Source organism: Pseudorasbora parva, chromosome 5, assembly GCF_024679245.1.
Source record: "Pseudorasbora parva isolate DD20220531a chromosome 5, ASM2467924v1, whole genome shotgun sequence".
NCBI classification, from domain to species: Eukaryota; Metazoa; Chordata; class Actinopteri; order Cypriniformes; family Gobionidae; genus Pseudorasbora; species Pseudorasbora parva.
Window position 1 is genome coordinate 32,948,023 of NC_090176.1, and position 14,297 is coordinate 32,962,319.

The window sequence follows — 14,297 nt, forward strand, 5'->3', positions numbered from 1 at the left end:
AACAAATCATACTTACAGGTAGCGGCCTGTTTTTAAAGTTGGAATGGCTCCATCTTTCAGGACAAGCCGTTGTGTGAATCCTGCATTGAACTTGCAACAATTGTGGAAGCTTTCCTCCATAAAATGTGCAGCACAGAGAGTGAGATTTGAGTAATAATTATGAGAGACCAAGTTAATAATAAATTTTAACCACTGATCCCATACTCCCCCCATCCCTAGGTAGGCTGAACAAAGTGGACCTGCAATCCGGATTAAAATAACAGCGCTTCGTTGGGATTGCGCTACACTCCAGCCTACTATTCCACAGCAATAAAAATGGCCTTGTTCCCCTTATTTAATATTCTCTGAGGAGGGGTTTATGTAAATATTGGGACTGGTGATGTCACCAACCCTGCAGGAAAAGTCTGTAGTCCCTACTGGCCGTTTGCTGTAGTCCTTAGAAATTGATTTCTTTAAAAAGCAAATATATCTCTTTGCTTTAAACGTTGCAACTTTGCAGATGTTGTTTATGCTCAAACAGCAACATTACACACTAGCTAAAGTTAGAAAAGTGAAATTATGTTTTACCACCCCTTTAGAAATAGTCAGGCCAGAAAGTCACATTGCTAAAAATCGCTAAATTAATGAATTCATCGTTATAATCAAAACAACTGTTTTGACAACAATAAAAAATTCTTTCTTGTGCACCAAAGCAGCATATTAGAATAATATCTCTGACACTGAGGACTTGAGTAATGCTCATTTATTTTTTATGGGGCTTTATTTTATTTGACAGCCCCTGGTCACAGTCTCCTAAAAAAAGATCAGCCTAAGAATTCTTCAAAACACCTCTTGAAAATCTCTTGAAAGTCATACAAACAACATAAAAAGTGAGTAAATTACAGAATTTTCATTGGGAGTGAACTGTTCCTTTAAATGAGAAGCAGCTGGAGTGTTAGTTGAGTTCATGCGTGATACAGCTGAATGTGTTACCTCGTTTCCCAATCTGTACGTTGGCTTGTCGTCTCCCATTGCCGTTTTCCGCATAACAGGAATAATTCCCCAGATCTACCTCCTCCAGTGAGTCTATGGTCAGAGTAATGGACACTTCCTGTTCACCCAGGTGTTCTCTGATGGTCCTGGTGGAGATAACGAAACAATAAGCCATTGTTCAACATGGGCTGTGGAATCAAAGTTTTTTAATTAGCCCCTTTTGACAGAGGATTGTGGGGATAAATTTTAGACTGAGCAGCTTGTAGCGATTAGAAATTTTGGGAGGAAGGGCTTTGGGTTTGGTCGGCACTCAACAAATGGGGCTCTCATTTAATTATAACAAAACATTCACTCTCTTGTTTGTCCTGGCTGAATCATTTGAAACTGAAATTTCATTTAAAAGATGCTGACATCGCTGCTCCTTAACTGCATGTAAATGCAAATGCATTCGGAGCATGGTGCGCGATACATTTTGCTGTGTTATTAGGATGTATTCAGAGCTGCTCTGATCCAGCTCTGTTTCAGACAGGGGAATTAATAATAGTGTGTCATCATAGCGACCACCCCTGCTAGATATAAATAGGCTCATATACAAGCTTGTGATATCAGTAATTGAAAATGTACTGTCGAGATCTCAGTGAACATTTAAAGTGCGCTTTACGGTGCACCATCTATCATATTGAATAAACGATTTCACAGTGGAAGCTAGTTTTAAAAGCAACTGTTTCTTGTATTCCATTAAAAAACACTGTGGTGGAACAGTAATAGTAATACATTCGAACTTTGATATATACCATGTTACTGAATGATAACCTTATTCTTTTACCATGGTATTTTACATTGAACTCCAAAAGGACATTTTACATTGAATGCCAAAATGACATTTTTGTTATTAAATAGCCTGAATATAATGATTCACCAGCTAAACCATCACTAACTGTAAATATAAATGTGTTTAATTATTTTATATTAATAAATAAATAACTTCCAGTCTAAGCTGCTTTCATATACCTAATGCAATATTCTTGCAATTCTTTTGTTTGCACATGGCTTTCAATAAGACATCCTACATTTAGCACATGGGCTTTTTAAAAAAAAAAGTATTTATTATTTCTATTTTGCACCAAAATACATTTACTCTTACTTCCATTGTGTCCCTTCTTACTTGATTTCACTCTCTCGAATGCGACTCTGGTCCATGTCCTCGATGAACTTCTCTCCTTTCATCCAGTAAACAAGTGGACTGATGTCCCCACTGTACCCGAAGAAGGCTCTGCATGTAAGGTTCAGCATGCTTCCTGCAGGGGGAGGGAGGTTTGTGATTACACATTGACACCAAACCTCCTCCTGTTTTGATACAATAGTTCATCTGCCCAGGGATTGTTTGCCTTAAATAAAATGTAGAGCCCATACGGTTTTTGTGAAGACAGAGGCAATTTCCCTGCACTGGCCACTAGGGGGTCTCCATGTAATCAATGGCAGCTGACAAGCTCACAATAGCATATTGTAGGTTAATGAGACTCACCAGTGTGCTTGAAAAGGTTTTCTTGACAATACACTATAGTTAGTAAACTATTTCCTCCTGAGAGCATATAAAATACAGTTTATTTTCAGTTCTTCTTTAAAATTTATTTCAAAAACCCTGAAAGGGATAGTTTACAAAAACAAAACAAAAATTCTGTTATCATTTACTCACTATTATGATGTTGTTCCAATTCTGCATGGATGTCTTTCTTTTGCGAAACACAAAAGCATGGGTATGTAGAATGTTGGCAATAAAATGGTTTCTGTTCCAAAAGGCTTTCATTGTATTTTTGTCCATCCAATTGAAGTCAATTTGGTTTCTCAGAATATCTTCTTTTCTGCTCCACAGAAGAAAGGAAGTCACACAGGTTTGGAACAACATGATGGTGTGTAAGTGATGTTAGAATTTAAACTATGCTTTTTGTATAGCATTAAAATCAATTAGATTTATTCTGCTAAAGCAATGATCTTTAAAATGAACCTTTGAAGTGTGCAAATCAAAAAAAAGTGTGTGTGTGTGGGGGGGGTGGGGGGGGGGGTGTTAAACAAACTGTGCATCAAACTTATAGCTAGGGCTGCACGATTAATTAACATTCAAGCATAATTGTGATTTGGCTTGTGAAGGCTGCGATTTAAATGCAATAAATATATGGCAAGCTGCTCTGTCTGATAGACTGCGAGTTTGAGTCGCTTATAACATGCGTTTGAAAGTGCAACACGTGACAGAAATCTTCATAAACTAGTAATGTGAAGCCTTGTAACAAAATATGTTTAATAACACGTTTTAACTCACTTCATATTGTCCATCGAGTGTTTGAGCTGATGTGGCTTCTTATCACAGAATGAGGCAATGCATTATTTTATAGTATTCTATACAATGATAAAGTCTAAGTCAATCAGCATGCATACTTTATTATTATGAAGACACCAGAGAAGGCTTGAAGAACTATGATACACCATATCTCGATGCAGTCGTGTTTATTGTCTTCATGTTTAATAAGTCGAAGCGTTTCTATCTTCTTTTTATTCAGCCTACAGCATTAGCTTCACATTAGGGATTTCATGAAAATGATGACTTCTCTGAGGCAAATGTGGAGTTTCTGCTTGAGGGCGCCCTCTGGCTTCCAGTGTGAATGAAACTTTTGGGTAAAAAAATAAGAAAAATAATACTTCTCTCTAAACAAATTTATATTACAATCCATATATTTTTTGTTGTTGTTGTTGTCAGGATCAGTGAGATCTACACTTGTAAATCAAGAGTCTTTATCCTAATCCTAACGGATTGGTCAATTATTGTTTGATCTCAAGCTAATAAAAAAATAAAATAAAAGAATATGCAAAACTGAGAACTACAATCCCCAAAACCATGAGTTTATTTTACTTTATGAACATGTTTATTTTCAGTGGTTTGACGAGCTGTTTCTTTCTTTCTTTTAGTTGCGGTTGAGGTGGTCTATCTGCCTTAAGGTTGTGATGTTTTTCAGTTGTTTGACGTTAATTAGGCATGTCTTTAGACTACCAACGAATAAGGCCCAGCACCAGAGAAAATCTTGCTCCGGGCACCCAAACAACCCATAAATAGTGTCTGTCTCTCACCAGGATGTGGAGTACATGTGGAGCATCTGATCAAAGAGATACTGAGACCATGAGTGTGTAAAACAGCACCATACATGCATACTGTGAATGACATCAAGTCAGAAACTTAACTGATACTAGGTTTGATGTATTGTTGACAAATAATAATAAACACAAATTACATTTATGAGATGCTAATGTTTAGACATTCACAGTTTGAGACATTCACATTTAATTAATTACATTTAATCATCTAGCGGATGCTTTTATCCAAAATGACTTTTTCAAATAAGAGAAAATATTTATCATACAGGAGCCAGCAACATAAGCAGTGCCACAATTCAGAATTTCAAGAGTAAACAAAAGCTAGGGCAGAAGCGCAACTGGAAAACAGCAGAGGAAAGAGAATTGAATTTGAATCTGATTAGGGCGTCAGTGGAGCAAGGCCGAGAGGTGTGAAACGTGGGCCCTCTCCGGTTGGTTAATGACCAGATACATAGGCGTGTTCTTAAATTGCGCTAGTCTTAATTGAGCTAGTTTGAAGGACGGCCAAAATAGCACTGCAGCACTCCAGTCTCAAAAGGACAAGATTCTGGATTAGGAGCAGCCCTCTTGACCTATATGCGGCCGTACACACTAGAACACCCTAGCAACCACTTAGCAACACTCTAGCAACCAGCCAACAACCACAAAACAAACTAACAACCACTCAGAACACCTTGGCAACTACCCTAGCTAAATGAACATACTGTTATTGTACGAACCAATGATCTAAAACAGCCATTAAAGTATATCTGTCAGACTGTGCTGTCTTTTCTAACTGATCAGACTTATGTTTTTTCTCTAGTGGATGCTGAAAAATCTGACCAACGTCCAGTGGAACTTTCTGAATCATCTATCTTTTTGGTCTCTAGTTTTCTGGCTTTGTATCTTTCTCTCAACACTTAATGCTGCATAAATGCTTAATGCTCTATAACTTTGAATCATTTTTTTCTTTTTTACTTTCAGGAAATTTTTTGTCAAATTTATCCTGACAATTTAATTTCCTTTTCTTGCAGACACTAGTGCTTGCAAGGCAGTACAGATATTCCTTTGAAATTCCCCAAATGCTATATTCTTCTTTCTGCTCAAGAAACATGTCCTACTACTATTATCAATGTGCTTAACATTGTTGTGGAAACTGATCAGTATTTCTTTCTTACCTCTATTTGCATACAGAATTCTGATTGGCATTGTGTGTTTATTTCCGTGCACAGCCGTGTATGTGCCGATTGCCATGACAACAGCAAAGTGGCTCTGATGCGGCATTTTTTAACACATAACTAGTGTAAACCCAAGCTTAACTAATACTTTAACAGCATTCATTTGCTGACTTGCAAGCTCCGGCATTTCCTTTAGAAAATGCAAATCTATTTGTTGCCTCCTCTGTTATCCCCACAATCTCGTCTGCCTCCTAATCAGGGGATAACACACTCAGATATGGAATAATTTAGCAATTTCAATACATCATTTAGAAAGCAGTTAGAAAAAGCTGATGTTTAATAAGGTCTGCCACCAGAGAGAGCTCTAAGCTCTATACAGGGACATTGTGCTGTTTTGAGTGTTTTTGAATGTATGTGAATGAAAGGCAAGTGTACTGAGCTGTTATCTTGCGGTGTTTCGCTCCATTTACCAACACAGCCGAAACACTGACCAAGCATTCTTTTGCAAACACACACACACACACACACACACAAACACGCACACAGGTCTAAAGACATCCCACAGCCATGAATGAATGAACAGAGACCTACGTCAACAATATGACCTTCACTGAGAATTCACTTCATTTAAAGAATGAATCTCACAGCACTGCTGCTTTAGCAGACTGAACGCACAGATTTCTTTGTATCCATCTTTTTTCTTCCCTCCTCCAATTCTTCAGCTGATTTGTTCCTCAGTAGTGCAACCCAACGGGGACATGTAAGACTTTAATTATCTGTATAGAATAGGGCTTTGTGAACAGGTACTCCTCCGCAGATCCTTTCATACTCCCTGTCCTCCCCTCATCCTTTCTTTCTGATGTCATAATAGAGACCCTGCCTCAGCACCTCTCTCACCAATGTTACAGAGTGTGTGTCTGACACTGAAAGAGTGTGCAAATGAGAGAGAAAAGACAATTAGTGCAGTTTAATCCGTTTTTTAGAGCTGTGAGCACATTTGAATTGTAAAGGGAGATTCGTGAACAAAGAGAAAGTTTTCTATTATAAAACACAGACTCACACACACATTCGATCTAAGCACCAACTATTCTAGAGGTTTTAAAACGGTCCAAAAGCACACATACTGACACATATGTGTCCCCTCCCCCTCACACCGGCGGCATTTCTCCGGAGGATCTGTTTCAATCTCCAAACTAAATCTAAATCCAGATATATCAGCGCGTCAGCAGGCCCTTACGTATTCAACCCACTGCTTCTATTCTTCTCTCTCAGCATTCTCTCGCTCTCTCCGTACGGCTTTCTTCCGCTGACAGCGGGATCAAACTCCATCAGACCCCTGGGAGATCATGTGTGGAAATCGCACGCGTCACATGACTTCCTGTTGGTGTGTGACTGTAGCACAAGGCTGATTAACTGTGCTAGGCAGTTTTGGAGATTAAATCACATTAGGATGGACTGACGAGTCAATAGAATAGTCAATTCAATACATTCAAATGTGAGATCCAATTTGGTTGGCTTTTAAACATGGTTCGAGGTTTGGCTGGTAAGCAAAAGTAGCCATTTATTCTGACAGAAAAAAAATTGCAAGCAACATAAAAAACCGGAATATATTATACACATATAAACCATTCAAAAGTTTGAGGTAGATAATACTTTTTAATGTTTTGGGAAAAAGTCTCTTATGCTCACCAAGGCTGCATTGAGAGAAAAAAACAAGAATACGGTAAAAACAGCAACATTGTGATGCATTATCACAGTTTAATTGTTTTCTATTTAAATATATGCATTCTTTAGTGTCATGTGATCTTTCAGAAATACATAAAGGTTTGGACATGAGTAAGAGCAAGGGATTTTTGGGTTAACTATTCCTTTAAAGGCATCTTTTTATATTTGTATTTAATAGGACTCACATTCTCTATAGTTTCCATCAGCTTCTAAGAGCCAACAATGAGGATTGTGCGCTCAAATCCCCAAAGGAAAGATAATAAACTCAGGATATCTGACAAACTGCCAGGATGGACACAAATGAGGTGTTTTTGGACTGAAAATCTGATTTGATATGATTATTCTTCAAGCTCAGGCTGGGAAAAGAAATAAAAATGGCAGTTTATTCAAGTATGTGTAACTCCCAACAATTTGTAGATGATTGACTGTGAAACGCTCTGTGCTTGACACGTGCAAATGTGTGCGAGTGTGTTTGTGTTTAATACTCCTCTTTTCTGAATGCAGGTGAGTATGAGTCTGTTAGATTGACAGGTGGTTTATGTATGGTTTAAGCTACGCCTGAATCTAAACCTCAGCAGAAGGGAGGCCGGGTGTTGTGGAATGTCAGATGAAAGGATTTCTACTTATTAAAGTGAAGGACAGAAAGGACAGAGATCAAACAGTTTAGAGAGACGCAGAGGATATAGTGTCAAGGGTTAAGAATCAAAGAGTGGTGCAGAGATGGATTCAAGTAGAAAGTGAAATGACACTGTATTTGTTGTGTCTCTATGCAAGAGCAGACGATTGGTTCTAAAAGCCTCAAACACCCATACCTTTTGCTTCTCGGCTACATGAAAGACTTTTGACCTACTACATAATATCTGTGTCCATTTTGTTGACATTCTGGCCAGGAATAGCTCACTTAGAAGGAAAGATATTGTCTGGATAACATATATGACCAACCAGCATTTATTTTTGTCTATCTCACCTGAATGATTAAAAAAACTGGAAATTATCCACAACATAAAGTGAAATATATAGGATTCAGTGCTATGAACCTCACAGACTTAGTCCCATTATAATGGCAGTGAACATGAGTTCGAAGCTCAAAAAAGTGCATCCATCCATCATAAACATAATCCATGCGCCTCCAGGGGGTTACTGAAGGCCACCTGAAGTGAATCGACGGGTAATGTAAGAAAAATAAAATTTATTAAAATTTTAAAATGTAAAATATTAGCTTCCAACAGAAGGCAGACCACCAAGTATAATGCCTCTCGGCTCATGCATTAAACCGCTTATGCTACGTCCGAGTTACGCTTATGTCAGTTTATGCCGTGTCAGTTACGCTTTCTACAGTGGTCTGAAGGCGAATGAAGGGTTTAGGGAGGCTGAATCCTTTATCGATCCGTTTCAGGCACTGTGGCAAAATAGGTTATTCTGCAATGTATATTATGGGAAAATGAAGTTGTTTTTTCACATTAGATGTATGTAAACTAGGTCTGTGCAATATATCAAAATTATCAAAATATTGCAAATGTACATATCGCAACGGCATGCAATATCTGAATGATTTTAATAGGCTACTTCAACATTGTGAAAAGTGTGAGTTTTAGGTTGACGCATAGAGCAGAGAATAGACTGGGCATGACTGTTACTTATGTGACTTGCTTGATGTTAAAAAGAGTTATTAAATGCAATAATTAGTGAAAAACAATAACAGTTTTGTGCTGTCTGACACACACACACACACATACACACACACACACACACACACACACACACACACACACACACACACACACACACACACACACACACACACACACACACACACACACACACACACACACACACAGAAATGTGAATGATTTGTGACATAAATGTTAACTAAAACACTGCTGGTCACTTTCAGAAGTTATAGCGATGCTTTCTTTTCCCAGAAAGAATGTGAAACACAAATGGTTTCATTCTCAATTTTTTGAATATAATTGAAAATTATTTTACACACTAATTGCAATATCATATCGCATATCGAATTTTTCTTCAATGTCGCAGAGCCCTAATGTAAACCCTAGCCTGGCTGTGCCCTCCTGAGTACCGCTCAATTTCATTTTCCTTCAGTACTTCGTCTGGGACTGCGGTGTATTCTTAGGTTTTCTCCCAACAAATTTTTACCAGTCCAATCAGCGAACAGAGGGAGTGGCTGAGAACGATGACATTGATGTCGTGCGCTAGTTTGAGCTGTAGTTCAGTAATGGCGGCGGAGAAAGATGCGAACGAAACCATTCATTCCGTTGTGGCACCACTGCCGAATATCCAGAAGTTAAAGCCGGAGCAAGAACAATCTTTGCTGGAGTTTGTTGGTGGCCATGATGTTGTGGCCCTCCTCCCCAACATTGGGAATTTGGGAAAAGTTCGATTTTCCAGCTTGCTCCGTTAGTGGTGAAGGACAGAGGTGGACAGTAACTAAGTACCTTTACTTGAGTACACTTTTTGAGTATCTGTACTTTACTTGAGTATTATTTTTTCTGGAAACTTATGACTTTTACTTCACTACCTTTGAAAGACAAATATCGTACTTTTTACTCCACTACATTTCTATCAAGGTCGAAAGTCGTTTCTGTAGCAGCTCTGAAAGTCGGTGGATTTTTTTCTTTTTTTAAAGTTTTTGTTGTTGTTGTTGTTGTTGTTGCAGACAGTCTATCAGTAATCACTCTTATAGGGTCATATACATTTTCCCAACATTTTTTGAACACTGATCAGTTCATAGCAAAATGGAAGAAGATGGTTCTTAGGCACAAGTGTGTGCACCCATAGCCATACTTTGAAAGTATGTTTCAGTAAAAAAATAAATAAATAGATTAGTTTAGTTGGCATACACTTGATGCATGTCTTATAAAATATTAAAAATATAAACGTCTGGGAGAAAGAGAAGAGTAAAGTTGGGAGAATATAAGATGTGTATCACTGTATTGGATCCGTGCATTTGGCCTTAAGATGACAGCAGCTTTATAAAGAGCTTTGCAAATTTTCTACAAGTATTTAAATGAGTTTAAGTTAGTCGTATGCTAGTATGTCAGATGGAGCATCACTGAATGGCTTAAACCATGATGACAGTTTGCATTTATACAACAATAATAAGAAAATGCATTGGCATAAAAAAGGAAATTTAGGTAGTTTTGAAAACAAATACTTCTGTACTTTTACTTAAGTAAAAATCTGTTTTTACAACTTTCACTTGTAACGCAGTAATATTTGACCAGTAGTACTTTTACTTTTACTCAAGTAATAGAGTTGTGTACTTTGTCCACCTCTGGTGAAGGATTTGGCTGAAGCCCTATTCGGACTAATTGTTTCTCGTGGGGTCGGAAGGTATTACCATCATTTACAGGGGCTAGTCAGTGATTTTATTGCCGTCCATTTCCCACCACCCACGTAAAAATCCCCGGCCGAATTACCTACTGCTTTTGACCAAGTGTTTTTGTTCAAGAATGTATCACTTCAAAATTCACTCTTTATATAATTTTTGACCACTGCAGAGCACCGTACTGTTGCGCTTTGCTGTTATTTTGATGCATTTCTAGACTTGTATTTCTTTAAAATGCTGGCATGTATTTACAAGAGCAATAGATTTCATCAGCGCTCAAACAATGAAAATAAAAGCAAAAATCCGAATTAGTTTTAGGTTTTATCCTATGGTTTTATCACTGAGGTGGCCTGTACATTTATTTTGACAGATTTTCATGTGAAAAACAGGCGAAGGGTGCATGGAATACGTCACCACCAAACCCATAGGGATTGGTTATAGCAGATCCAGAGTGGCTCTGGACAGATCCAATAGTTTTAAACTTCAACAGAGTACCCGCCTTTGCGGAAGTAAACGCTTGTCAATGGAGAGTGGCCAGACTCTCTGTACAAATGAAATGTACGAGAGTCTGGTAAGACCGGGTTGTGTAAACCCTGCTTGTTAGAAAACTAACATGGATAACATTGGGGCCAAGTTTGCCAATTTCCTTGCAAAAAAGACTTTCCACTACATCCTTCAAGTCCTACAGCTTTCTTCAACAGTATTTTAAAACTTAATTTTTCAGACACCTTCAACATCAGTAACAATCCTCTCTGATAGAGAAGAAGCAACAGTATTTACTGTTTCATTGAGTTTAGCATATCAATTCAAACTGATATTGGAAGTGAACTGTAACCATGGCTGCTCTGATCCCCTTCCACTTTTATTTCATGGAAAAATGCAGCTCAGATATTAAACTAAATCTCTTTAAATGAAAGTCATATGAGTTGAATGGAATGACACAAGGGTGAGTTAATGATCACATAATTTTGGGTGAACTTTTCTTTTAAAGAGCATGCCAAAAATTGCCAGTGCATGAAAGGTCATGGCAGCTCTAAAAGGGTCGTACCCATGATTAGAAACCCTGGCCTTGTGGACCAAAAAAATAGTGGACAAAGGACTCTGGATTGGAGTGAACACTTCAGAATAGAGATAACGCGACTTCTCTGTCAAGTCATTCCTCTTTTGTGCTCTCTCTCTTTCTCAAATTAAGCTGAAAATGTATGTGCTCAAAAATGTGAAGCGGATAACTAGGCTACTGCTCATTGGCTGTTACGATCTCTCATTTGCCTACTGCGCATTACATACAAATGTTTATTAAACAAAGATTAGATTTAAATTAACAAGAAATGGCAAAAAATTATCATTTAATTCATCATTTAATCCACAGCTGTAGCCAGATAGCTGAAAATGGGCTTGTAAACCACAAATATCTGGTTCCAGGCTATTTAGCCCATATCCACGGCAGAAAGAAGCCTTTGCATGTATCACTGCTTTTGCACTGTCCCTTTAAGGATATCAGTGTCCAATCTTACCCAATAATAAATTTAGATGTTTATTTAGAGAAATGCCATCATCTCCCGATGGTTGCTTAGCAACAACTGTATTATTTTGGGCAAGGGTGATTAATATTAAGAAGAGTTCTCTGAATACCTCTGCACAAATCCTCCCTACTTCTGCGCTAACATACATCTGTGTTTCTGTGTGTGTGTTTTGTGCCATCTGTGAAGGAGCAAAGCAAAGGCACACAGCGAATACATTTCAATTAAGTTAGATTCTGTTTAGTTAACCCTCAAGTTAATTTTAGACAAAAATTCCAATGACTTGCATAAATAAGGGTAAATGACAAATAAAGCTTAAAAAGGTTTTTTTTTAGTCAGGAACAATGTGTTTTAATAAGTTTCCATTGTTAAATAACACTTCAAAGTATTAAGAATCATTTTTTTTTTTTTTTTTTTTTTTTTTTTTAACTTTTTTGCCAGATGGTACAACCAAATTTTAAATCTTTACAATTTTATTGTGAAATATTATCAATGTAACCCTTAGAGTGCCCACAGTGCCTAACATATTATTTTGGGTTGTGAGTTTTATTCATATTCATTTATAATTGCATTGCAGTGGACAGGTATTCAAATATCTTTAGCAACCCGATTTTACTTTTAAAGAAAAACACATAATCATACAATGATACCAGTAAATGCTTTCAATACGATAACTACTCTAGTTTTCATCCATTTGTTCACTTTGACCTATTATTTATTGATTTGGTTAATCAAGAATTATTGCCTTATGAATATCACTTGTCCACCTGACACGATTAATAATGACAGGGAACATGTTGAATACTGGATATTTAAATTTTTTTTTTTTAAATAATATAGTGTTTATAATAGTGTTTTAGACATGTATAAATTATACATGTTTTACATTGTACTTGTATTTAAAAAAATGCCTGCATATTATCTGTGATAATTGATTACAAATATAATGACCTGCATAATTATGTTTGTAATGAAATCTATAATTATACTGTTAACCCTTCCTTTACCTCTTAATCCTGTAAACCACCTTTAAACTTACCCATACCACCAAGCGTGTCTCATTACCCGTCTCCCACCTCAATAATAACAGTTAAGTGTTTTCCAAAATAACATGAACAAGTACATCGTAGCCAACAAATAGTTTTATAATGTGTACATAGTATTTAAAAACACCTATAAAGTGTGACTGATCTTTCTTTACTAGATATGATAGTGGCATCTAAAAAAATGATCATGAAAATAAGTGTAAAACATTTTAAATTTAAAACTAACATTTTAGAACAATTATTAAAACAATAATATTAGACAATCTTATCTTACATTTATTATTTATTTATTTTAAATAATGCTATTATATTTCATACAGGGGCATTCATTGCAGTTGCAACATCTGACCTTCTAGTTGCCCCACCTGACCTTTGCAACTAATTGTACATTGAACAGGTTTCTACTTAGATGCCTGTATTGGCTTATGCCAATGCGCTATCAAATTCATACATGGAAGTTTAAATACTATAAAGAAGTTTATGATAATAGCATTATATTCCACAAGGATCAACTGGGGTCCTCTGCATCATCATCATGCTTACTGTTAATATCTTGTTACCGATGTTTGTAGTTGTGCCATCCTGACATTTAATTTGGTCCTAGACAAAAGTTTTTAAATGATTTCAACAACTTTAAAACAAATGATATTAAAACAATACAACACACATAATTATGTCTAGTTTTATTTTGTATTTCTTATTACTAAAACATAGAATTTAATTTTTTATAGATTTTTTTTTTCATTTCTTATTCATGCGAACGGTTGTACCATCAATTATATTTATTATTTGAATGTACTGAAAATGAATTCAAACTAAATAGGTTTTTATAAAATAAAAGACATGTCATTAATTTGTCAAATTATTAAAATAATTAATATGGACAAACATATGCATGTCATGTGATTGACATATAAACAACAATAATAGTAGTAAGTGAAGACCCTCATCACAACCAAGTAAACAGATATACTGAAGCTTTTTTGCCACACTTTTTCCAGAAATCTATCTAGCATCCATTATAGTAATTTCACATAAGTTCAGTGTTGATTTGACATCTTTCAAAAATAAAACAAAAAATAAAATGAGAGAAATAAAATAAAAAATAAAAAATAATCGGAGTGTACGCCAGTCAAAAAAATGATAATAAAAAAGTTTGCATGTGATAATGCATTGTATTTCTTAATGGTTTGTGTCTATGTTCTCTGAGACTCCAAACAAAAGTAATGAAGCAATTTTTCATAAAGGACGGTTGATGCATGTTATCAAGCTGAAATGTTGTTTATAATCAGAACTCATAAGATTAGAACAAGCAATGGAGTTTCACCCTGATGCTTCAATGTTTATTGGTACATTTTTCAAGCCCTTGGGGGCTCTAAGACCC

General features: G+C 36.4%; 1 protein-coding gene across 3 annotated transcripts in view; it reads right to left on the reverse strand.

Moving 5' to 3' along the window:
• il1rapl1a (interleukin 1 receptor accessory protein-like 1a) overlaps nucleotides 1–14,297 on the reverse strand; it is a 153,722-nt gene that overhangs the window by 8,623 nt on the left and 130,802 nt on the right. For all 3 annotated transcript variants that reach the window (XM_067443930.1, XM_067443929.1, XM_067443931.1), the window contains 2 exons: nucleotides 2,138–2,270; nucleotides 973–1,118 (listed from right to left, as the gene is read on the reverse strand). In XM_067443930.1, coding sequence (XP_067300031.1) covers nucleotides 973–1,118; nucleotides 2,138–2,270 — 279 coding nt within the window. The remainder of the gene's footprint in view (nucleotides 1–972; nucleotides 1,119–2,137; nucleotides 2,271–14,297) is intronic.